At 37.1% G+C, this 26,284-nt stretch overlaps 2 protein-coding genes across 2 annotated transcripts in view; both read left to right on the forward strand.

The window, feature by feature from the left end:
• Positions 1 to 6,754, forward strand: part of casp8 (caspase 8, apoptosis-related cysteine peptidase) — an 8,744-nt gene extending 1,990 nt beyond the window's left edge. Inside the window, exons 5-9 of the mRNA XM_073852018.1 lie at positions 12 to 86; positions 1,321 to 1,364; positions 1,658 to 1,775; positions 3,948 to 4,455; positions 5,087 to 6,754. Coding sequence (XP_073708119.1) covers positions 12 to 86; positions 1,321 to 1,364; positions 1,658 to 1,775; positions 3,948 to 4,455; positions 5,087 to 5,216 — 875 coding nt within the window. The 3' untranslated portion in view covers positions 5,217 to 6,754. The remainder of the gene's footprint in view (positions 1 to 11; positions 87 to 1,320; positions 1,365 to 1,657; positions 1,776 to 3,947; positions 4,456 to 5,086) is intronic.
• Positions 6,755 to 11,430: 4,676 nt separating this feature from the next.
• casp8l1 (caspase 8, apoptosis-related cysteine peptidase, like 1) lies at positions 11,431 to 20,622 on the forward strand. Its single transcript, XM_073852233.1, has 6 exons — positions 11,431 to 11,563; positions 11,757 to 11,870; positions 18,392 to 18,509; positions 18,589 to 18,714; positions 18,831 to 19,335; positions 19,897 to 20,622. The coding sequence occupies exons 2-6, from the start codon at positions 11,757 to 11,759 to the stop codon at positions 20,024 to 20,026; spliced, it is 993 nt and encodes a 330-aa protein (XP_073708334.1). The 5' UTR covers positions 11,431 to 11,563; the 3' UTR covers positions 20,027 to 20,622.
• Positions 20,623 to 26,284: the final 5,662 nt, after the last annotated feature.

Here is a 26,284-nt window from a genome sequence, read left to right on the forward strand (position 1 = left end):
TTGTCCAATAGGAGGCAGACTTCCTCTACGGCAAGTTTCCTTACCTGATGAAAGTATGCAAAGAAATGTAAGTATGCCAAATCTTTGCCTTAAGATGCATTTGGACACATAGTATAACTATGCTGTGTTGTCTGTATAGGTGAAAACTCACTAGGGATAGCGCAAAAAAGAAAATTCTGTCATTAATTACTCACCCTCATGTCATTCCAAACTCGTAAGACCTTCATCTTCAGAACACAAATTAAGATATTTTTGACGAAATCCGAGTGCTCTCTGACCCTCCATAGACAGCCAAGTTCCTATTTTAGTTGTTATTTTTGTTTTTTGCGCACAAGAAGCATTCTCGTAGCTTCATGAAATTACCACAAAAAACCACCAATGTCACATGGACTATTTTGTCAATGCTCTTGGTACCTTTCTGGACCTTGAATGTGGTACCCCCTTGCTGTCTGTGAAGGGTCAGAGAGCTCTCGGATTTATCAAAAATATCTTAATTTGTGTTCCGAAGACAAAAAGGTCTTACAAGTTTGGAACAACATGAGGGTGAGTAATTAATGACTAAATGTAATGAAAATTTGCTGTTTATTTACTCATCCTCAGGCCATTCAAGATAGTTGACTTTTTTTTCCCTTCAGTAGAACAGTAAAGAAGTTTTTTTTTTTTAGCTGGAACAGTGGTCTTTGGTGATTTATAAAATGCAAGTCAGTGGTTACTGTCACTTTAAGAATAAAAAAAACATATCAGTGAACACAAAATGAAAATCTGTGGCTTCTGACGATATTTGGAGGTCTTATGGCCTGAGGGCGAGAAAATTAACAGCAAATTTTCAGTTTCAACTATTTTTTTTTTTAACAATCCCATATTTAAGTGACCCAACAGAGTATCAAATGTTTGTTGTAACATACAAAAAAACCAAACGATTGCATTTAGCATTGTTTTCCCTTGCTGCCCATGACTCTATCACAATAGAAGTGCAGGCATTTTTTGCAGTCACAACAGACCAGTTGAGAACCACAGCTTATACTTGGCATTTTTACTTCCTGAAATATGAATGCCTTTTAATGAAGTGAAATGAAGTGCTTTGAAAAAAATAGTTCTGTTTATAATAGTTGTAGTCATATTCCAATATAGAGTGCAGCATTTTTTTTGTGACAAATACATTTTAAATGATAAATATACTGCAAGCGTATTAACCTCTGTTGTTTCTCTTCCCTCCTCATTTTCAGGTAGGAAATGGATGTAAGTTATTCTCTCATACAGACTTTTAATGTTGTACATTACTGAACATCTCTATATCTCTCACCATATGTTTTTCTTTAGGGAGGAGAGACTCACTTGTTCCCGATTCAGACACTGAACCCATAGTAAAAAAGAGACCTTACATTTCATTCTCAATATTAAATATTGTTTTATTTTTACATTACAGTTGAATGTTCTATAAAACTATTTGAAGAAACCACTATTTTTATAGTTTCACACCCCTATAGGAGTTTAATCAGGATTGGTGAATCAGGACACATCAAATTATTATAATTAATTAATTATAAAAATAGGTCCTGATTGGCCCACATAAATATGATTTATTAATAATCTTCTATTAATAAGATGTGTGGCTGTTATGAAGTATTTTAAAGTGGTTTTCTTTGCATTTATGTAGTCGGGAGAATATTACAATATTACTCAGCGGCCTCTTGGACACTGTCTAATCATTAACAACTACAACTTTAAGGAAACATCCTCATTGTCCGATCGGGCCGGCACGAACAAGGACAAAGGTATTTCAGGCAAATGCATCTTATATGTATTCCTTAAAAATGTGTTTTTAAATTAAAGGATTAGTTCACTTCCAGAACGTAAAATTCCTGATAATTTACTCACCCCAAGTCATCCATGATTTCTTTTTTTAAAGAAAACATTCCAGGATTTTACGCCATATACAGTGAGGGCAAAAATTATTTGACACCCTGCTGAATTTTGTACTTTTTGCCCACTGACAAAGAAATGACCAGTCTATAATTTTAATGGTTGGTTTATTTGAACAGTGAGAGACAGAATAACAACAACAAATCCAGAAAAACACATTTCAAGGAAGTTAAAAATTGATTGACATTTTAATCAATGAAATAATTATTTGACCCCTTTGCAAAACGTGACTTAGTACTTGGTGGCAAAACCCTTGTTGGCAATCACAGAGGTCAGACATTTCTTGTAGTTGGCCACCAGGTTTGAAAACATCTCAGGAGGGATTTTGTCCCACTCCTCTTTCCAGATCCTCTCCAAGTCATTAAGGTTGCAAGGCTGACGTTTGGCAACTCGAACCTTCATCTCCCTCCACAGATTTTCTACAGGATTAAGGTCTTGAGACTGGCTAGGCCACTCCAGGACCTTAATGTGCTCCTTCTTAAGCAACTCCTTTGTTGCCTTGGCCGTGTGTTTTAGGTCATTGTCATACTAGAATACCCATTTTCAATGGTTCTCACCCAAGATTTGATGGTACATGGCCCAGTCCATCGCCCTTTGATGCAGTGCAGTTGTCCTGTCCCCTTAGTAGAAGAACACCCCAAAAGCAAGTTCCCCTCTGAATCATCAGATGTTCATTGGCAACCTTCAGATGGGCCTGTACATGTGCATTCTTAGCAGAGGGACCTTGTGGGCACTGCAGGATTTCAGTCCTTCACGGCATAGTGTGTTACCAAATGTTTTCTTGGTAACTGGTCCCAGCTGCCTTGAGAACATTGACAAGATCCTCCTGTGTAGTTCTGGGCTGATTCTTCCCCGTTCTTATGATCATTGAAACTCCCGAGATGAGATCTTGCATGGAGCCCCAGACTGAGGGAGATTAACAGCCTTGTGTAGGTCTACAATCTTGTCCCTGACATCTTTGGACAGTTGTTTGGTCTTGGTCATGGTTTAGAGTTTGGAATCTGATTGATTGATTGCTTCTCTGGACAGGTGTCTTTTATACAGGTAACAAACTGAGATTAGGAGTGCTCCTAATCTCAGCTCGTTACCTGTATGAAAGACACCTGGGAGCCAGAAATTTTCCTGATTGATCAGAAAAGAAATATGTATTTCACTCATTAAAATGCAAATCAATTTATAACTTTTTTTAAAAATGCGTTTTTCAGGAATTTTTTGGGGAGTTATTATGTCTCTTACTGTTACAGTAAACCTTCCGTTAAAATTATAGACTGATCATTTCTTTATCAGTGGGCAAACGTACAAAATCAGCAGGCGATCAAATAATTTTTTCCCTTACTGTAGAGGACTTCAAATGAGGATCAATAGGTTAAACGTCCCAAATTGCAGTTTTAATGCAGCTTCAAACGGCTCTACATGATCCCAGCCAAGCAATCTTGTCTAGGTAAATGATCTGTCATGCTCATCTTGCACAAGCTCTGCGATTACGGTAGTGTAGGGTGAAAAACTCATTTTCTCCACCAACTTTAAAACCATCCAACACAGTTGTTTTACCTTTTTTTTGTAAAGGGCATTTCACATTCTTTGCACTTTTGCTTTGTACACACTGGGTCGGTACTTCCGCCTACGTCATGCGTGTCCTTTCCAACTGGACTACGTAATGCGTAAAGTGGAGTTAGTGCAAGATGAGCATTTGTGGTTAAAAAGTATATCCATTTTAATTTTTTATAGAAAATGACCAATCGTTTCACTAGATAAGACCCTTGTTCCTCGGCTGGGGCCATGTAGAGCCTTTTGAAGCTGCGTTGAAACTGCAATTTGGACTGTCAACTTATTGATCCCCATTGAAGTCCACTATATGGAGAAAAATCCTGAAATATTTTCTCAAAAACCTTAATTTCTTTTCGACTGAAGCAAGAAAGACATGAATATCTTGGATGACAAGGGGGTGAGTAAGTTATCAGGAAATTTTTATTCTGAAAGTGACTTGATTCTTTAACACACTCATTCTCTCTCTGTTTCTGTAGATGACCTTAGCAGAGTGTTTCACAGAATGCATTTCAAGGTTAAGGTTCATGATGATCTGACAGCTTCCAATATGAAGAATGTGATAAAGCAATTTGCAGAAAGCGATCATACTCGAATGGGTGCTTTTGTCTGCTGTGTCCTTTCGCATGGAGAGAAGGGAACAGTGTTGGGTGTAGATGGCAAAGAGGTTGAAATCCGTGAACTCACCATGCCCATTGCTAAATGCCTTACATTATTATCCAAGCCCAAGCTTTTCTTCATTCAAGCCTGCCAAGGACATGAGGGCCAGAATGGTGTATGGACATCAGATGCACCAGAAGCAAACCCCACAGAGGACGACCCATATGAGGATGATGCTTATAATCCTGCGTTACGCTCTATTCCTATAGAAGCCGATATGCTAATTGGAATGGCCACAGTAGAGCACTACCTGTCTTTCCGCCACACTAGACAAGGGTCTGTCTATATCCAGGAGCTCTGTCATCAGTTGGAGAAATGCTGCCCCAGGTGAGTTCAAAAGGAGATTCTGTCATGAAAGATGTTTGCATGTGGGTGGTTCTCAAATGTGCCCCTGCTAGGTTTGTAGAAATTCATGTTCCAGTCCAGACCCTGGACCACAAAACCAGTCATGAGGGTCAATTTTTTAAATTGAGATTTCCATAGATGTATGGATTGTTAGGATAGGACAATATTTGGCTGAGATATAGCAATTTGAAAATCTGTAATCTGAGGGTGCAAAAAAATCTAAATATTAATAAATGCCTTAAAAGTTGTCTAAATGAAGTTCTTAGCCATGCATATTACTAGTTAAAAAAATAAATTTTGATATATTTACAGGAGGAAATTTACAAAATATCTTAATGGAACATGGTTTTTACTTAATATCCTAATAATATTTGGCATTAAGGAAAAATAATTAATGACATACAATGTATTGTTGGCTATTACTGCAAATATACCAGTGCTACTTAAGACTGGTTTTGTGGTCTAGGGTCACATATGGTAATTACACATAGCCAAATGTGATGTGGTAAAGATTACTTTGCAGTTAACCTTTAGTTTCCACCAGTCAACTCCTCAACCATGATTAAAGTGAACATAACATAAAGTTATGTTCTTGTCTGCTTTTTTTTGACAGAAAAGAGGATATCTTGTCCGTCCTGACGAAGGTAAACCGTGAAGTCAGCTTGAAAACGTTAAAAGGCCGCAAGCAGATGCCTGAACCTCGATATACCCTCACCAAGAAGCTGGTCCTGCCCATGGACTAGAACTTTTGATTGACTTCTCTGTGACTGGACTCATGCTGGAAAACTTTCCGTTATTCCATTACTCAGACTCTATTAATCCTTCTGGGGGGATCAAGGGACCTTGGTACTATAGATTCAAATTTATCTTGCTGTTTCTGAGTCTGATCTTAATTATTAAATAAGACTATGAGTTAATGTTTACTGCACTGAGTTGTGATATTGTTCAAACTTAAATTTAAAAGTAATAAAACATTTATATTTGATACTGGGAACAAATATTTTTAAAGTGATGTTAAAGACATAGTTCACCCAAAAATGAGAATTCTGTCATAAATTACTCGCCCTCACGCTGTTCCAAACCCATAAGACCTTTGTTCATCTTAGGAACACAAATTAAAATATTTTTGATTAAATTTGATGAGCTTTTTGACCCTCCGTAGACAGCTAGGGTTCTTCAAGGTCTAGAAAGGTACCAAGAAAGAACTTCGACAAAATAGACCACGTGACAGTGGTTCAACCATAATTTTCTTCAGAAGTATCTTAATTTGTGTTCCGATGATGAACAAAGTCTTGTGGGTTTGGATCAACATGAGGGTGAGTAATTAATGACTGAATTTTAATTTGGTAATTTTTTTGTAAATGCATATTTTTACCATTTTTGTCTTAGAATGAACTAAAAAAACAAACACTTTGAAGTCTTTAGAGCTATTATACAAAATCATTGATGTCTAGAAAAGAGTGAAATTAAGCGTTAAACATTCTTGAAATTGTAGTTTCTTTTATTATTTAATTATTTTATTATATAATGGTATAATGTTTGCATATCACAATCACAAAATGTTCTTTTCCACACTCTTTCTGACCCTATTATGTGGACTTGTTTTTAATTTTATTCTGCACAAATGTTCTTTCTGTTACATGGAAATGCATGAGCACAAGAAACAAACAAAAAATAAATATTAAATAATAAATAAATAATTAAAACTTCCCAGTTCCATAATGTTCAGTGACACCTCTATTCTTAGACTTTGCTATCACTTTGTTTAAAGAAAGATCTTAAAACTCTTCCAAAGATCTTATGTTTATTGATTAAAAAAGTTATCTTTCCATTTACATATTATAATTTTATTCCGTCAATATCCTATATTTGGTGCCCAAATACTTTTCCAGTTTAAAGAAATAATCTGTTTAGTTTGCAGGATACATGTTTATAAATGTATATTTAAAAAACAAAAACAACTTGACCTCCTTAGAGTAAAAAAGGAAATAAAAATGTAAATGCAATATAACATGAAGGATCTTGTCGATCATTTCTTTGACATCTTTTTAAAACATTGATTTTACACTCCCATACAGTGTGCAATAATATAGCATAGTTGTAAACTTACTGCATCTTAAGCAAGTATCATTTCTATTCTAAGATGGTGATAGTGGCATATCAAAAGAGTTATTTTGTCATTTGAATATGAAATTTATTATGGTAATGTTTTATAGGAATATTGTATGTATTGTATTTTCACAAATGACGAAAGATTATTGTTAATAAAGATTTGAAATACCTTTGAGGTTTTTGACCTTATTCAGAATGTATTATTTTCTAAACTTTCCGTTATTCCATTACTCAGACTCTATTAATCCTTCTGGGGGGATCAAGGGACCTTGGTACTATAGATTCAAATTTATCTTGCTGTCTCTTGAGTCTGATCTTAATTATTAAATAAGACTATGAGTTAATGTTTACTGCACTGAGTTGTGATATTGTTCAAACTTAAATTTTAAAAGTAATAAAACATTTATATTTGATACTGGGAACAAATATTTTTAAAGTGATGTTAAAGACATAGTTCACCCAAAAATGAGAATTCTGTCATAAATTACTCGCCCTCGCGCTGTTCCAAACCCATAAGACCTTTGTTCATCTTAGGAACACAAATTAAAATATTTTTGATTAAATTTGATGAGCTTTTTGACCCTCCGTAGACAGCTAGGGTTCTTCAAGGTCTAGAAAGGTACCAAGAACATCGACAAAATAGACCACATGACAGTGGTTCAACCGTAATTTTCTTCAGAAGTATCTTAATTTGTGTTCCGATGATGAACAAAGTCTTGTGGGTTTGGATCAACATGAGGGTGAGTAATGTATTGTATTTTCACAAATGACGAAAGATTATTGTTAATAAAGATTTGAAATACCTTTGAGGTTTTTGACCTTATTCAGAATGTATTATTTTCTAAACATGTCTACAAAGAAATAAAACTTACTGCCTTGTGTTAAACTGCTTTAAATTACTTTTTTCCCCACATCAATCTACACTCCATACACCATAATGACAAAGCAAAAACAATTGCACAACTTCGGAATTTATTAAAATAAAACATTGAAAAAAGTACATTTCATAAGTATTCATACCCTTAATTAAGTACTTAGTTGAAGCACCTTTTTTCAATTATCTGCCATTCTTCTCCACACATCTTCACCTCTCAAGGTCTGTCAGCTTGGATGGGGGCAGACACACATTTTCAGGTTTTTCCAAAAATATTTGATAGGCTTTAAGCCCAGACTCTGGCTGGGCCACTCAAGGACATTCACAGAGTTGTCCATAAGCCACTCTTGCTGTGTGCTTAGTGTCATTGTCCTGTTGAAGTCTGCCCAGTCTGAGGTTCTGAATGCTCTGGACTGGGTTTTCTTCAAGGTTGTCTCAATATTTTGGTGCATTGAGCTTTTCTTCTACTCTGGTGAGTTCCTCAGTCCCTGGCCTGCAACTGAAAAACAACCCCACAGCATGAGGCTGCAACCAGCACACATTAGGCTACTTTTGGGATGGTACTATGAGGTGATGTCCCTGGTTTCTTTCAAACGTGATGCTTGGAACTGAGGTTCATCAGACCAGAGAATCTTGTTTCTCACACTCTTAAGGGTCCATAAGGCGTTTTTTTGCATTGAGAGGACTGAGTTAGGCCACACCACCATAAAGCCCAGATCGGTGGAGTGTTGCAGTAGGCTAATGTTTGTCCTTCTGTAGGTTTCTCCTGTCTCCATATATGATCATGGAGCTCAACTACAGTAACCATCAGGTTCTTGGTCACCGATCTAACAAAGCCCTTCTCCATCAATTGCTCAGTTTGGCCAGGAGGCCAGCTCTAGGAAGAGTCCTGGTTGTTTCAAACTTCTTCCATTATGGATAATGGAGGCTATATGTTTCTGTCAATCTTCAATGCAGCAGATTTTTTTTCTGAACTCTTTCCCCAGATGTGTGGCTTAATGCAATCCTGTTTCTGAGCTCTACATGGCTTGTTTTTTTCTCTGATATACATTTTCAGCGGTTAGACCTTTTATTAAGACATGTGTGCCTTTCCAAATCATACCCATTCAATTGAATTTGCCACAGGTTAACTGCACTCAGTGGCGGACTGGCCGTTTGGACGTTCTGGAGAATACCAGAACGGCCGCTGCAGCAGGACAACCGTCGGCCTCTGTGCAGCCTTCACAGTTTTTTTTCTTGCTTATAATTTACTGTTGTTCCATGTCAAGACCGATAGGTGGCAACAATGCGCCTACAAGCCTAGATGCGCAAGCTCACTCGTCAATGCTTGTCACTCAACCGATGGGAGAAAGAACATGGCTGTATCCGAAATCGCCCCCATACCCTCAAATAGTGCACTATTTGAGGGGACAGCCATTTTAAGTGGTGTTCGAAACCATAGTGGACGTTCTCGAGTGCACTCATTCAATCCCACAATGCACCGCAAAAACGAGTGTACAACCGATGTACGCTCAACAGCTAGAGATAACCCATAATGCACTGTGAGAGTCACGCGCCGACTGAATTCCCGCGTCTCTCCAGACGATGGCGCCCGCAGCTGAATCATCCATCTGTTCGTTTTACAACGCGCTCGTCCACTGCGTAATACAGCGTACAACACAAGTACAAATTTGTTGTAAATTGATTATTAAATTGTTTAACCAAGGTTTATACATAAACTCCTTGACATAGTTCAAGATAAATCCTTTAATCTTACTACTCGAACTGTCCGTTTTAAATGATTGTTAAACAGTAAGCAATACTATGCAAAAGCGGCAGTCCTTCCGGTGCACTTAGTGTCCGAATTCACTCACTCGTTTTCATTCACTCCTTCAAGTGAACTGTACGAGTGGACTAATGTAGGGAATAGTGAATAGGGTATAGGGGGCCATTTCGGATACAGCCCATGGAAAGAAAAGGGTGGGGCTGAGAAGGTGAGGGGGGAAAAATACACGATATAAACATGCCGCATCATTAACATGAAGGCAGAAGAAATATTTAATAAGTAATTAAACCGTTTTTGTGCACACTGCAAAAACTCCATCTAATCAAGTCAAAAAATCTTGTTTCCAGCTAAAAAGTATTTTTAACCTTGTTACTTATATACTAAGCAAGAGTAGAAGGTGTTAGATTATTAATCTTATATTGAGTATATATGCCTTATTTTGTAGAATTCTTACCAAGTGTGATTTGTCTTGTTTCATTGGCAGATTATTTCACTTAATTTTAGAAGTTTTCGACTAAAATCAAGCATTTTAAGGGTTAGGTTAGTCGAAAGCTTCTTAAATTAAGTGAAATAATCTGCCAATGTAATAAAACAGATCGCACTTGCTAAGAATTCTCAAAATAAGACAAATATACTCAAAATAAGATTAATATAACATATTTTGCTCTTGCTTAGTATATAAGTCTCAAAACAAGATCAAAAATACTTTTTAGCTGGAAACAAGATTTTTTGACTTGGTTAGATGAACAGTTTTTGCAGTGCCGTATTTTTTTGCACAAATTAATGAAGAGATTAGTAAGTAATAAATATAGATTAAGATTGCATGGAATATATGACGTAATACATAAACCCCGTTTTTTTTACCTGCATATTTTTTAACAGAGAGACATTAAAAGAGGGCTGTTTATTTCTGAGTATTCTACACTATGCTTTTAACACATCTTTTAGTCATCATCAGAGATAATGCTATAATTTGGAAGGTAAAACATCATGGGTTAAGATTTAGCTTTCACACACATCTGTTGTTGTGGGCTGAGCCGAGTCAAAGTCCAGGGCTGTTTTTTAGTCCCAGTCTGCACTTGAAGTGAAAGTAACATCTACAAGCAATATAAATGCCCCTGAGCTAAATTTAAACTGCCCCAGTTAAGGGTATGAGTAGTTATGCAATGGAATCATTTAAGTTTTTTTATTTATTTTTAATTAATGTGATGTTAAAAACTTGTTTTTGCTTTGCCATTACGATATATGGAGTATGTGGGTATTACATATAGTGCATCTTATATATTTAATAGAAATGCAGGTTTGTTTGGGACCATGCGCAATCACGAAAACCATCTTTGGTTGCTGGTAAACTGTGCTTAACATCTTCAATGGTAATCTACCCCATTACCTTAAAATCAGACTTTAGGTGAGAGAGAAAGAAAAGGGGGAGAAAAGAATGTACTAAATGAGCAATAATGTAAATAATTGTCCTGGTAAGGTTTTGAAATGTTATATGTATGAAAACTGACATTGTTCCATGTAATAAAGCCAATTTCACTGTGTTTATGAGTACAAATTCAGGATCAGCACTGATTTTTCCTGTACATCAAAGCTTTTTAGAGGTAATTTCAATTGTTTGTGTTTGGTCCAAAATTTGTGGGGGTGGTGGTGACAAGACAATGTTAGGAAGCTGTTGGGACATGACTCGTTTTGTCTATTTCCTGCCATTTAAAATTAAAAATACTTACGGTGGTAAATAAGACCCATTCTTCTAATATTAATAGTTACCTGATATCTGATTTTAAATTCTACGCCTGACAATCATGAACAGCCCTATGTGATTACACTTTTGCAAACAGTTTGTTGTTTTAAAAGCAGCTTTCTAAAATTGTTCTTTATATGATCTAATTAGTTATAGCTCTGACAGAATATTGAAGAATTTTTACGTCATGAAGAAAAAGGGAGATTTCAATTTCAGATAAATATGCATTTACTGTATTAAAAAAGAATATAATCTTGTCATAAATTACTTTATGTCTGCATTTTTAAATGTGTTTTTCAATTATGAAGGCGTGTTTACAAGTCTGTAAGTTGTTTCACAGCATTTATTATATTCTCGACGGCCATTTAATTTTATACTGGAAGGGCGGAGATTCGGAATCTCAGAGCGTGGGGATCAGATTATCCTGTCTAACCCTATCCGTCTCTCTCTCTCTCTCTCTCTTTCTCTCTCTCCCTCCACAATCCACTCGAAAACTGGTTTAAATATCCGTGTCCAGAGACCCGGCAACATCTAAATATTTTCTTCTAGACTGGTCTGCATTGTTTCTTAAGGAATTTTAGGTATTTTGGCTAAGGTGAGTGTTTACTGTTTACTCATTAATGTTTTCGCGCCTGTGCACAAAAGCGCGCGAACAGCAAAACTTCCTGCTTTTCTCCACGAACGCCGCGCTGTAAATAATTAGGCAAACACTGATACTTTAAAGCCATTTAAAATTCTTCGACGCATGATTTCGTTGATATACAAACATGTTTCTGTTGTTATTACAGATGGTTAAAACTGGTGCTGCCAGCAACAAAAGTCAGGGTAACAAGAATGAGCAGAAGAAGCTCAAAACATCAGATGGATCAAAGAGAAAGAAGGTTGTAAGGAGGAATTCACAAGTAAGTATTTTGTTTTATTAAGAAAGTGAAAGTAAAAGCGTAGCTAAGTATGGTGTCTCATACTCAGAATTTGTCCTCTGTGAGTATTTTTAAATACACACCCTGATCAGGTGGCCAACAGCTGCAGTGCACTGCCCAAGGCAGAAATTGGAGGTTTGGTGCCTTGCTCAGGGGCATCACTGTTATGTGTAATGTGGGTAGAAGAGACCTGTTCAATCTAATTTCATGCTGGTACTGAGACTTGAGCCCATGACATTTAGGTCTAAGCATTAGGCCACTACCCCCAACAGACTAAAATGTCTTGTTATTTAGATTAGAGAGATGCTGTTTTAAAAAATTTAGATTTCTGATCCATTCTTTAAATTATTAGGTGTTCAAGCATGTAGTGCTGAAACGCTCTTGTAATTGTTAGAATGGCCAAGGATCAGCAATCTCCACGTTAAACTGATAGGGCAGACCAAACTGTGACTTGTAGAGACTTGAAACTTGGAGGGGTGGTAGTACTTACACCTTACAATGTCACCAAGGCTCACCCCAATCAGCCTGACAGGGGCGCTACAGTGGTCCAAGTACAAAAATGTAACTCCTAAACAGTTCTTCGCAGTCTCAAGAGTACGGTGTACATTTTAGGACATCGTCAGACCTCAGTCATACAATGACAAGGTGTCATGCCTCAGACTAAAAGGCTTCAGTCACAGGACAAAACGGCTTCGTGCCTCAGACTGAAAAGCTTCAGGTCTCAGGAAAAACTACGTCAGGTGTCAGGTCTGGTACAATTAGACATCGGACAAAACGGACTCAGATTAAAAGTTATCACACAAAAAGACATCAGCCGAAAAGTTATCAGACAAAAAGACATCAGCCGAAACGGACTCAGATTAAAAATTATCAGACAAAAACACATCAGACGAAACGGACTCAGATTAAAAGTTATCAGACAAAAAGGCATCAGACAAAAAGTTATCAGACAAAAAGACATCAGAGGAAACGGACTCAGGTGGAGTGTGACGTGTCGCGCTGCCCCGCCCCATATGACGTCACGCGGTTCATAACAAGCAAACTGGTGTGGAACGGTAGATGATGGCAGATGGAGGTAAGTCGCTCCTGATATATTTTATTTTAACGATTTTAATTAAATGCTAAACTAATTCAGTTGTACACACAGGAGAACATGCATTTCATGAGTATTGTGTGCACGTTTAAAAGTTTGTAATATTGCAACTAGCATAACGTTAGCTTTTACGTTGGCAAACTGTAGTAACAAGTTAAAGTTAAAGCGAATTATTTCGAGCTATTAGACTGCTTGATGAAAATGTAGCCTAATTGTATTATATAAAGACACATTTTTAAAAATAATTAAATTAACCAGATAATGCAGCTACCTAAAACGTTAGGCCAAGCAAAGCGAGTGAGTAATATGGGGCGGAAATAAGTCATTATCTATATCATTATGTACAGTACAGTGCCTTGCAAAAGTATACATACCCCTTCATTTTTTCACATTTTGTTTTGTTGCAGCATTATGTTAACGGCTTTAAATTAGTTTTTCCCCACATAAATTTACAGTCCTTTGTTCCAATCGTCTTCCATTATAGATAATGAGGCTACATGCTTCTGTGAACCTTCAATGCAGCTGTTTTTTTCTAGATCATTGCCTTAACGCAAGTCTGTCACTGAGCTCTACAGGCAGTTATCTTGACCTCAGGACTTGGTTTTTGCTCTGATATGCATTTTCAGCTGTTAGACCTTTTCTGAGAGGTGTGTGTCTTTCTAAATCATACTCATTCAATTGAATTTGCCACAGTTTAACTCCACTCCAAGTGTAGTAACATCTAGAAGCAATATGAATGCTCCTAAGCTAAATTTTGAGTGTCCCAGAAAAGGGTATGAATACCTGTGCAACGGGATCTTTTCAGTTTTTATTTTTAATAAATTTGCACAAATGTTAAAAAACTTTTCTTTTTTTTTGCTTTGCCATTATGGAGTAGGGAGTGTAGATTGATGTGAAAAAAAAATGTAATTTAAAGTAGTTTAAAATAAGGCAGCAACATAACAAAATGTGAACAAAATGAAGGGGTGTGAATAATTTTGCAAGGCACTGTAGATAATACAATTTTTTTTATGTGTAAATACATCTAAAACAGGACCAACTGGTGGCCTGCAGTTATTTTTCGTAAGGGTAACTTTACTACAGTTTGCCAACGTACAAGCTAAACGTAGCTAGTTGCAATATTACAAACTTTTAAACGTGCACACAGTACTCATGAAATGCATGTTCAACTGAATTAGTTTAGCATTTAATTAAAATCGTTAAAATAAAATATATCATGAGCGACTTACCTCCATCTGCCATCATCTACCGTTCCACACCTTTTTTTTTTATTTTATTTTTTTATTGCAAGACAAAAAGGAAAACAACAATAAACAGCACTGCATAGAAATACAATAACATAAAAGGAAAGAAAAAGAAAATAAATAAATAAAAACAGCACCTCAATCAGTAAGAAAAAGATTGTCATATGCCTTAAGAAACTTGTTATTCTTGTTATCATCAATAAGTTTAAGAGAATGAACAGTAAGCAAAATCTCTGCGAGAAAGACATCAAATCTAGGTAACATATTAAGAAATTTGGATTTATGAATAAAAAATTTACAATGCAAAACAAAAAATTTTACAACAAGTTCAGTAGCATGGTCACTACTAGAAAAATATAGAAATATTTCTTTTAGTGTAAATTTTAAATTAAATTTTACAAAAGAAGATAGATAACATCTTAAGTTCTCCCAAAGAAATTTTACCTGATTGCAATGATAGAATAAATGAAGTAAAGTTTCTTCCTCAACTTTACAGAATACACATAAATTAGAAATATCAAAAAAAGAAGCAATTTGGGAGTTTGTTGGGTAAACATTATGCAAAATCTTAAAATGTATTTCTCTGATTTTATTAGAAATGCAAAATTTTTCAGGAAGTAACCATGCTTTCTTTCAATGTATACAGTCAACAAAATTAGTCCAGAAAAATTTACATCTAGGGGAAGTATATACTGAATAGTGTAACATTCGCTTTATAAACTTACTGTTACATTTTTTTATCAAGAAGACAAACTCCATCCAATAAAAGTTTGGGCATAGTTGTTTTTCTCTCACTAAAACAAAGGTATGTTTTAAATAGATGCACATAACTTGGAGACAAACTTTTGATAACAGAATTGAAAGATCTTGCTGGCAGAGGAAGATTGTACAAAATCATAAATTCTTCATATTCCAGTATAGTGCCATCATCTTTAAATAAATCCAAAACAAAAACAATACCTCTGTCATGCCACTTGTCAATAAATAAAGATTTTCCACGGATTAAAATACATGAATTATTCCACAGAATTTCTTTGTGGGGAGAAAAGTTGTGCACATAACACAGTTTCCAAGCAAGTAGAGCTTGTTGGTAAAAATTAGAGAGAGAAATCGGCAATTTATAAGGGGTGAAATTGCATTTTAAAAGAAAATCTAAACCACCTAATCTATGAAATATAGTTTTGGGGATATAGTACCAAATTGAATCATTACTACAGAGACATTTTTTAACAAACTAACTACCGTTCCACACCAGTTTGCTTGTTATGAACCGCGTGACGTCATATGGGGCGGGGCAGCGCGACACGTCACACTCCACCTGAGTCCGTTTCGTCTGATGTCTTTTTGTCTGAACTTTTCGGCTGATGCCTTTTTGTCTGATAACTTTTCGGTTGATGCCTTTTTGTCTGAAAACTTTTCGGCTGATGCCTTTTTGTCTGATAACTTTTCGGCTGATGCCTTTTTGTCATGATAACTTTTCGGTTGATGCCTTTTTGTCTGATAACTTTTCGGCTGATGCCTTTTTGTCTGATAACTTTTAATCTGAGTCCGTTTTGTCCGATGTCTAATTGTACCAGATCTGACACCTGACGTAGTTTTTCCTGAGACCTGAAGCCTTTCAGTCTGAGGCACGAGGCCGTTTTGTCCTGTGACTGAAGCCTTTTAGTCTGAGGCATGACGCCTTGTCATTGTATGACTGAGGTCTGACGATGTCCTAAAATGTACACCGTACAAGAGTCATATATCATTGGAATCCTAGGCTCACAAAGTACATGCCAGATTCGTCTTCATCTCTCGAATTTTTCGGGTATTAGCATTTTTTGAAAAACCTCCTTTTGCTAACACAGAACCAAACCACTGCAGGAAGATTATCTGGAGAGTTTATATCAATAATTATCAAAAAATTTTAACTTCCGACTCTTCGTCGACTCTCCGTCAATCAAACTGTTAGTTAAGTGATTTTAATTTGAATTTGAATTTATTTATTGAGGGAAAGCCCTTTAAGATGCTCCATCTAATTTTCGAGGGTGACTTGAAAGGGAGACTTGGGCAGTTAGTTAAATGATTGGGAAGATGTGAGACACTGGTAGGGATGGTAGGACTCACACCATCTACAACGTTACCAAGGCCCGCCCCAATGGTCAAAATTGCGAAATTGTTTATAACTCCTAAACTGTTTGTCGCTGGCTCAAGTGTCATATGTCATTGGAATCCTTGGTTCCAGTGCAGGACGATTCTCTGAATGAATATCAATAATTATCACAAAAGTTTCTACTCTCTGTCTCAAAGAGACGCCAAAATGTTTGAAAGGGGCAGGGCTGCCTTTACTAAAATGGATATAACTTCTTAACGAAAAGAGATATCTTTGCCAAAGTCACAACACATATGCAAGAGCTGAATCTGAGGTCATGTGAAAAAAGTAGTGGAACTTGGCCACTCAGCGGCACTATAAAATGAAAAAAAAAAACATGCAACCGTTTTTCCTATCGTCGTGAAAATTGTGCCATAGTACCATAAGCGTCTATAAGGACATTTGCATGTCTCAAAAAACATGGCCGCTGTGGGATTACAAAATTAAGAATCTGTTATAAAGATTTGTTAATCCTATGTTCTGTAGCATCACATGAAAAACTACAGAGAAGTACATTATATTTAGCATTTGTGTATTTAGCAATTATTCTCTCAAGCAAAGTTTGTAGCAAGAGTTTCCTGCCAGTTCCTTTTCTCTTTCAGTTCCTGAACATCTGGCAGGTTTCCCAAGTTAAGTGTTAATTCTAAGCTCAAGGTACAACTGTGCCTTTTGTTTGGCACCTATGCATTTGAATGACACTTGTATTCTAAATAGATCAAGGCTGATCAAGGTCAAAATCTTTTTACTAGGCTGATTTCCTGTACCGCATTTGCATGCTTTGTTTAGATTGATTCCACCTCTATGTACTCCTCCCTCTTCAAACCTTTTGTCAGGCAACTTTTGATGACTGCAGCGACGCACAGCTAGTATCTCAATAAAGAAAAACTTCTGCTTCAAGATATCCAAAACAACACTGCCATAGGCAGATGAACTTTGAACACCTATTAGACAAGGTTAATGGAGGTCGATCAAAACGAAAGTCTGTGGGCTTGTTTGACTCATGGCCCTAAAGATCTGTGAGAAATCTGAAAGAAAACAACCTCTGGGGGGCGATATCGCATTTTTCAGGGGCATATAGTGCAGTTTCACACACACACACACACACACACACACACACACACACACACACACACACACACACACACACACACACACACACACACACACACACACATGTTGGGTTTACATGTTTTATGGGGACATTCCATAGGCGCAATGGTTTTCATACTGTACAAACCGTACTTTCTATCGCCCTACACCTACCCTACAACTAAACCTAGCCCTCATAGGAGATTGTGCATACGTTTACTTCATCAAAAAAACTCATTGTGCATGATTTATAAGCCTGTTTCCTCATGGGGACCTGAGAAATGTACCCACAAGGTCAAAATCTACTGGTATTCCTATCCTTGTGGGGACATTACCAGGTACACACACACACACACACACACACACACACACACACACACACACACATAATATTCATATCATATGATAGACCTCCTCATTCCAAATAACTTCTCTAGAACCACTGCTGTCAATAAAACCGTTAAATGATTGAGAAGATGTCAAAAACCTACTTTTGCGAACTAGCCCTAGGTTTTTTGCTTAATCTGGAAAAAAACACTGCAGTGTTATTCTCTGTGCTGTCTAGGTCAAAAATTATTTAAAAATTTTTTAAATTTACCCTTTTGGAAGCTATAATAGGGTTGTTTAGAAAACGGGCCTGTCCAAATATACCCAGAAGCCTATAAAGCCTAAAGTAAAACTCAAAACTTGATCAAACTTGGTGAGAACATGCGACAGGTGAATCTAAACAAGCATGCAATGTTTTAAGGAGATTGGACTATAGCTGCCGCTATAACAGTTAAAAAGGATTTGAAAGCACTTTGCGTCTATGGTAATTTACCTGAATTTACCAAAAATGCTTTTTTAATCATTGATTGAGGTGGTTACAGGCTTGTTAAATAATATGTAATGTCTTTTTCCTTATGTGCTTGATTGCAGCTATATTTAAAAGTGTTTTATCATGCAGGGAGACAAAGAAAACCTTCCTGAATGTGTTCAAAAGACAAATGGACCTAAAAGAAAGCGGGAACCCCTTGAACCCACCAGCAATATTTCTGATCATTACCCTAAAAAGAAACGTGCGGGTAAGTCATTTACAAGCTGTTATGTTAATAAACCAAAATATTAGCCAAGCTTATCCTTTTCCTTACATGTCCTTTACAGTGTCAACAAAGAGCGAATTGTATTCCATGTCAAATAGACCTCTTGGATATTGTTTGATCGTAAACAACTTTAACTTTGAGGGCACGTTACAATTACGAAACCGGACAGGGACAGACAAAGATAAAGGTATTTTTGGAAATCTTCTAAATTTGTTTAGATTTGAACTTTAACATAATCTACTGTTTTTTATTTTTCAAATATGGCTTTGTGGAGAGCTAACTGCATTTTCCATTGTCTTCTAGATGATCTTACCAGAGTATTTGAGAAAATGGCATTCAAAGTCGAGGTGCGGGATGATTTGCAAGCGTCGGATATACAAAATGTGTTAAAGGAGTTTGCAGAGAGGGATCACTCTCAGATGGATGCTTTTGCCTGCTGCATCCTGTCCCATGGAGAGAAAGGCTCTGTTTTGGGAATAGATGGAAAACCAGTTCCGATCCGTGAACTCACAAACCTTTTTGCTAACTGCCACACACTAGTTAACAAGCCCAAGCTTTTCTTCATTCAAGCCTGTCAGGGTAATGAGGCCCAGCAAGGTGTATGGATGGCAGATGGACAGGAGAACACTACAGAGGAAAGAACATTTGAGGAGGATTCTCATACTGCAACATCGCACAGTGTCCCTATAGAGGCTGATTTTCTCATTGGAATAGCAACGGTTGAGTATCACAAAGCTTTCCGCCACAAAACAGATGGGTCTATCTTTATTCAGGAGCTCTGCAACCAGCTGGAAAGTGGCTGTCCAAGGTGAGTTGTGGTCTTGATTTTGAGAAGGTTTAGATTTTGAAGCTTATGTTAGAATTAAAGAACCTATTTGTCATTGATTGTCAAACAAAAGTAAAAAAATAATATTATGCTGAACATTTACTCATACGCAGACCATTCAAAATGTAGATGAGCATGCATGTTTAGAAATTTAGCATTACATCACTTGCTCACCAGTGTAATGAATGGGTGCCATCAGAATGAGAGTCCAAACAGCTGATAAAAACACCAAAATAATCCACAAGTAATCCACACAACTCCAGTCCATACATTAATGTTGTGTGCCGCATGTTTGTAATAAATAAATCCATCATTAAGGTGTTTTAACTTTAAACCATCTAAACTCATCGCAAGTTAATAAACTTGATTCGTGATTACTTGTAGATTATTGTGATGTTTGAATCACCTGTTTGAACTCTAATTTTGATGGCACCTATTCACTGCACTGAGCAAGTGATTTAACACTAATGCATTAATGTTTCACAAACAACATCGAAGCACAACCAACTAATATGTCTTACTTGAAACCTTTTATTTTGGCAGGAAAGAAGACATACACTCCATTTTGACAAAGGTGAATAGTATAGTGAGCTCTAAAATCCTTCAGGGTCACAAGCAGATGCCTGAGGTGCGGTACACTCTAACCAAAGCACTGGTCCTGCCCATGAAGTGAGGCTTCTAATTGGCTGCGGCATCACCATCTGACATCCATCCATCAATCCCTGCCTTCCTTGTGGGAAAAGTGCTTTTTTTAATGCATATAGATTTTTAATCCTTAAAAGTAGAGTATGAACTATTGACAGCTACAGATTGTAAATTGGTACTACAGTCTAAATTTAAAATATTGGACAAAGTAGTTTCTTCTGCCACCTCCTCAAACTCAATGCTCACACATGTTGCCAGATTGAGGACATGCAACAGGAATGAACTGACAATCCTAAATACCTGCAAACATATTACAGTATTTTTATACTTAAGTACAGTCAAAAAAATTGCATACAGCACCTTTTAGGGGGAAATCAGTGCCTATTTTTCATCAGTTGTTATGTAAATGTCTGTAACATACTTTGGTTAAAATTCCTCAGTGGTCATGTAAAACTACACCCTTTTTACCTTGTCAGAAATGTTCTTATATGTATTATTTTATTTTTAGGGACCTATTTATGATATGGGAAATGTTTTTAACATTGTCAGCATTAAAAGAGTATCATTGCTGCTTTATGCAGTGCAAAGTTTGTAATGAAAATAAAAATACATTTTCGTCAGTTATTTTACCTACGGATCGCTGCATTTCTTACAGATTTCTGCTCATTCGAAAATCGGATACCATTACATTTGTTTTAATGCATTATTGACAGAGCGACTGCGTGTGAATAAGTGCTGTACCTGATGCTTTCACCTGAAAATATTCAGTATCTAGAATGAACAAACTAATTCATTGTGAACTATAATTTACTGCTCATGTCCTTTGCCGTCATCATAGCCTTCACATTTTTTCTGATTTTAGTGATCCATCTCTATCAAGCTAGCTAAACATGTTTAACATTTGAATTCTTGCTTAATATGTAGTTATATTACGGACCGTTGGCATGAATTGTACTCATGATGGAGTGGTGGTGGAGCGCTCTTGGAGCTACATCCAAGATCAAATGACACATCCAAGATCAAATCATCGCGCTAACTATGAGCTCGCTATTCCGGTTCTCCGAACGCACCTGTTGTTGATGATTAGTATAGCTGGATGAAGTTATTTGAGATCACTGAGTGGCTTAAAAGGGGCTACGTATCGATAGTAGAAACATTGATCGGCAACTCTTTGATTGGTCGGCGAACATGACGAAGGAGCGCGCTCAGTATTTTTCTGCAGCAGAGCAAGAACTCTTGATTGAGGGATTTCAGGAGTTTCAGAGTTTAATTAAAACGCAAGGGAAAACTGCAAAGGCTGGAAAAGCAAGGAGAGAGGGCTGGCAAAAAGTAGTGAACAAATTAAATACGTTAATGCTGCCCATGTTACATGTTTTTTCCTTGATATGTTATTTTATTTATATTTTTATTTTTTTATACACTACCGTTCAAAAGTTTGGGGTCAGTAAGACTTGTAATAGTCTTTAAAGAAGTCTCTTATGCTCATCAAGGCTGCATTTATTTGATTAAAAATACAGAAAAAAAACAGTAATATTGCAAAATGTTTTTACAATATAAAATAATGTTTTATATATATATATATATATATATATATATATTTTAACATACTCCCAGGATAAACCCCAGGATTCTTTCATGAATAACAAGTTTAAAAAGTACAGTGTTTATTCAATATATATATATATAACAATGTAAATTATTTATTATTAACTTTTAATAAATTTTTAATTATTAACTTAATACATCCTTGGTGAATAAAATTATTAATTTACTTTACTTATAATACTTTTCTTTTCCCACGTGAGTCAGTCCGCGTCAGTCGTGCTCTTTAACCAATCAGATGTGACCTCGCCATTTCAACCAATCATAACCCGCCAGGAGCGCAGCCTGAATCCTGTTTACATGAAATAAACCTGCTCCAGAGCAGGTTTAAGCTTGCGCACCTGTTGCTATGACAGCAGTTCCCGGATGAGCTTCGAAGAACCGAGCGATCCAAGATCACGCAAAATCGTCAACAATCAGTTAGCGAGGTACGAAGAACGGACCCCTGGTCTCTCAACTGATTTAGGATTCTCTTTTAATAAACAGATTACCCTTAACAGAAATGGTTTGAAACAAGTGTGCCGTAGGTGTGAAGCCAAAAGTTTTCGATCGCCCCCCGGTGGCTGGCTGCAGTATAGGTCATAATCCCCGCCCTCTCCATGTAATCTAATGGGACGTGAGCCAAACTAAATAATCGAATTTACACTTCAAATAATTTTTTTCCAAAGATGATTTCCATCATGTGAGGTTGTTCCTATAATGCTGATTCATGTTCAGGTGTTCGTTTTTCTAATAAGTTTGCTTTGAAGTAGTTATTTGATGCTATAAAAACGGGGTGTGGTGTCATGATTGTGAGTGATCGTGCGATTGGGTCTGCGGGAGTTTGGGCGGGATTTTGACACCGCGGCTCCGTCTCAGAGATAGGGCCGATTGCAGAACAGCAGAACCATACGTCACAGCAGTCACACGGCAGCAGCGCCACGGCAGCAGGCTCAGACGGTAGTGGGCGGAGTCTCCATCTGAGATCGAAAGTGGGTGAAAATAATGATCAACTTATAGACCTTTTTCCTGAGTAAACGATGAGCGCCGCCATTACGAATTCTAACGTCAGATTGAATGCTTTTCTGTTCCGGTCTCCATAGGAACCCATTCAAATAGCGTCCATCTGTTTTTAATGTAGCTAACTTCCGCTGCTTCGTGTCATCTACACACTCATTAAAGTGAGGCACTGACAAATTACGGTCATTGCGACATTGCCAAGTGATGGCGCTATGGAGCCATGTGCTTTTTAAAAACATTTTAATAGGTTTAACATTAGTTTATTAGCTCGGAATATATCCTAATTTGACTAGAAACAATGCAGACCGGAAATGCAAAGCATTCTTTCAGTTAAGAGTCGGACTTACTTCCGCGTTCAGGAAAAACGTCTATATTTTTCCATATATTTTTAAACAGTATAAACTGAGTACAAAGCTCAAACAAAAAACAAAACAAAACTTGAGCAATAGAATGTTTTTATTTAGTTAAACTATATTTTTTACCTAATCATTTCAGTATTAACCAATTTTTCATTGTACATAATACCATGTACTATACACTATACCCATCACAAACTGGATTTTCCAAAAAAAATATTACAAAATCAAACAAAACATATAGCACAGAAGGCACACATTTAACAACAATAATAACCACACATTACTCACCTAACTAAATTAGTTTAAACCTAAAATAAATCAAAACTCTTTAAACATGCAATTAATCCAGAGGCATGATTTGTTCACACACTCATTAAGGAAATGTCCATATCATCCTTAAATTCAAAGTGAAACATGAAGGGCTCTTTGGCCAGCAGACTCTCATCATTTGTTTCTGCCATTATAAAAGTTCATTATGTTGCTGCACATGAAATATAATGCGAATAACATTAAATAAATATATATTTTTATAAGGTTACACACTGATTATTTATAACTTAAACCCCATTTTTCTACCCATCCGTTGGTCGCGCATATACGCCATGTTTGTAGTTTTTTACACTTTTTATGCGTATTTGTAGTTCTAATCAAATCCTCATTCAACACTCAATGTGCTGTGGGCAATATAATAGCCGTTAGAGTGCGCATTAATCCGTACTTCGAATTCTAAAGGTAAATTGTAGTAGACCGTCCGGAAATCTTTGGAATACTTTTTAGGACATACCAATTCTATTTTCGAATACTATTTAGGACGGATATTTTGTGGGACCTGATTGGGCTGCAGCAGGAGACTCCGCCCACTACCGTCTGAGCCTGCTGCCGTGGCGTTGCTGCCGTGTGACTGCTGTGACGTATGGTTCTGCTGTTCTGCAATCAGTCATTGGCTGTGTCCAAATTCAGGGTCTACATCCTTCGGAGGACTCATTTGAAGGATGTTACGTCACAGCGCCGCGACGAAGGCTGTCCAAATTCATAGGATCCTTCAAATGCGGCCCACAAATACGTCCTCCTTTTCCCCGAATTTGAAGGATGGGTCTGGTGGATCCTTTCCCGTCCTACCTATCCCACAATTCCTTTCGGCAGAGCGCTTCCAGTATTTTCATATAATGGCGGACGAAGCAAGCGGTAGTAATGATGGAAGTTTAAAAAAAACTGCCGTTTCAAAAAATATTTTTTTACAGCGGTTGTCTAGTTTGGCCTTTGGTTTAGCGTTAAGCTTTACATTTGTATGTATATATGATAAAAAAACAGCACTTTCGTAAACTAGCTTCTTTCCTGCCTGTGTGAATATCCCCTTACACACAGCTAATTTCTTGTTAGTTATTGAAGATGTTTTTAACGCTTTTAGGGATGAAAGAGTAACGTTAGTTATTTTGTTTAGTGCAGTACAGATAACCTTACTTCTTGCTTAGCGCTGTCACGGTTGCTAGGCGACAGGATATGAGCAACGGAGAAGGGAGGGAACTGAAAGAAGTGTAGGCTGTCCAAATTCACTGCCACCTACTTCCAGGTTTTGCGGTCTTCGGAGGACCCCTCCTCCTTCAACCTGGTAGGAAGGATCCTAAGGAGGATGCAGACCCTAAATTTGGACACAGCCATTATTGCCGTCTCACGACTCTACTGCGCAGACTCTGGCTCCAAACGAGTCTCTACTGCGCATGCTCTGGCTCCAAATGACGTAATTTCCCCCAAGATGGTAGCGGCCATATTTAGATGTTTTGGCTTCACTTTTCTATAGTGGAAAGAAGCGGAGACGCGTTGTCCATCTTTTTTTACAGTCTATGGTTTGAAACAACCAGGACTCTTCCTGAGCTGGCCTCCAGGCCAAACTGAGCAATTGATGAAGAACCCGATGGTCACTCTTGTTGAGCTCCATGATCATATATGCAGATGGGAGAAACTTACAGAAGGCAAACATCACTGCAACACCACCGATCTGGGCTTTATGTTGGTGTGGCAAGACTCAATCCTCTCCTCAGTGAAATTTGCGGGGGGAAAAAAGCACCTAAAGGACCCTCAGACTGTGAGAAACAACATTCTGTGGTCTGATGAACCTCAATTCTAAGCAGCATGTTTAAAGAAAACCAGGCACTGCTCATGACCTGCACAGTACCATCCCAAAAGTAAAGGGTGCTGGTAACAGCCTCATAAAAACCCAATCCAGAGAATTGAGAACCTCAGACTAGGCAGAGGGTTCACCTTCCAATAGGACAATGATCCTAAGCACTCGGCAAGAGTGGCCTATAGACAACTTTGTGAATGCCACAGCCTGGGCTTGAACTCAATCAAACATTTCTGGAGAAACCTGAAAAGGTCTGCCAGACCCCATCCGAGCTGACAGAGCTTGAGAGGTGAAGATGTGAGGAACAGAATGGCAGATAATTGCTAGAGGTTGATGTGAAAATCTTGTTGCATCATTCCCTAAAAGACTTGAGGCTGTAAAGGTGCTTCAGCTAAGTCAAGTCAATTCGAGCTTTATTGTCATTCTGCTACATGTGTGGACATACAGTGGAACGAAATGTTGTGCTTTGCAGGACCACGGTGCTACATAAATAAACAAATATAACCTCCAACACAAGACATAAGAGCAATTGTTTAATCCTATACATAGTTAATTTGCTGAAACGGTAATCTAACTATACATATACTATAAATAGCTAACTATACAAATAACTTGAGACAGACTATACAAGTTCTTTACATAATGCTATACAATATTGTGCAAGATATTGTGCAAGATATTGTGCAAAAGAGGTATTAAAGTTAAAGAAACGAGTAGTGCAATATGCCTTGTGGTGCATTCACAAGTAAACATTTGGGTTATCTTGAGTCTTTGTAACTTGGAGTGTTTGTAAGAAAGTGTCTGGTGCATATAGAAGGAAAAAGTGTGTTTTTCACAGTGTTTTTAAGTACTGAGTTAAGGGTACGAATACTTATGCAATGTACTGTTCTTATTTCAGTTTTTATTTTTAAAAATTTTTTTTTCAAGTTGTGACAATTCTGTTTTTGGTTTGTCATTATGGTGCATGGAGTGTAGATTGATGTGAGGAAAAATACATGTACTGGATTATCAGTATGGTAAAAATATGTGTTTATGTTACAATTAGCATATAATTCCAGTGCATGTTAGGAAGCAGATAACTGTATCATGTGAATCAAAATAGGAGAAAACCAACAGGCTTTGTGTCTTTGATAAAGCACCAAAACAATCTCACACTATGACAAAAATGGTAATTTAAATGTTTTTAATTTTATTGATGGTTATG

Source organism: Garra rufa, chromosome 12 (genome assembly GCF_049309525.1).
Source record: "Garra rufa chromosome 12, GarRuf1.0, whole genome shotgun sequence".
Lineage (NCBI taxonomy): Eukaryota > Metazoa > Chordata > Actinopteri > Cypriniformes > Cyprinidae > Garra > Garra rufa.

Coding starts and splice junctions, on each gene's coding strand:
- casp8l1 (XM_073852233.1), top strand. CDS start 11,757: ATGGTTAAAACTGGTGCTGCCAGCAACAAAAGTCAGGGTAACAAGAAT. Junction 18,510..18,588: donor CCCTAAAAAGAAACGTGCGG/GTAAGTCATTTA, acceptor TGTCCTTTACAG/TGTCAACAAAGAGCGAATTG. Junction 19,336..19,896: donor CTGGAAAGTGGCTGTCCAAG/GTGAGTTGTGGT, acceptor TTATTTTGGCAG/GAAAGAAGACATACACTCCA.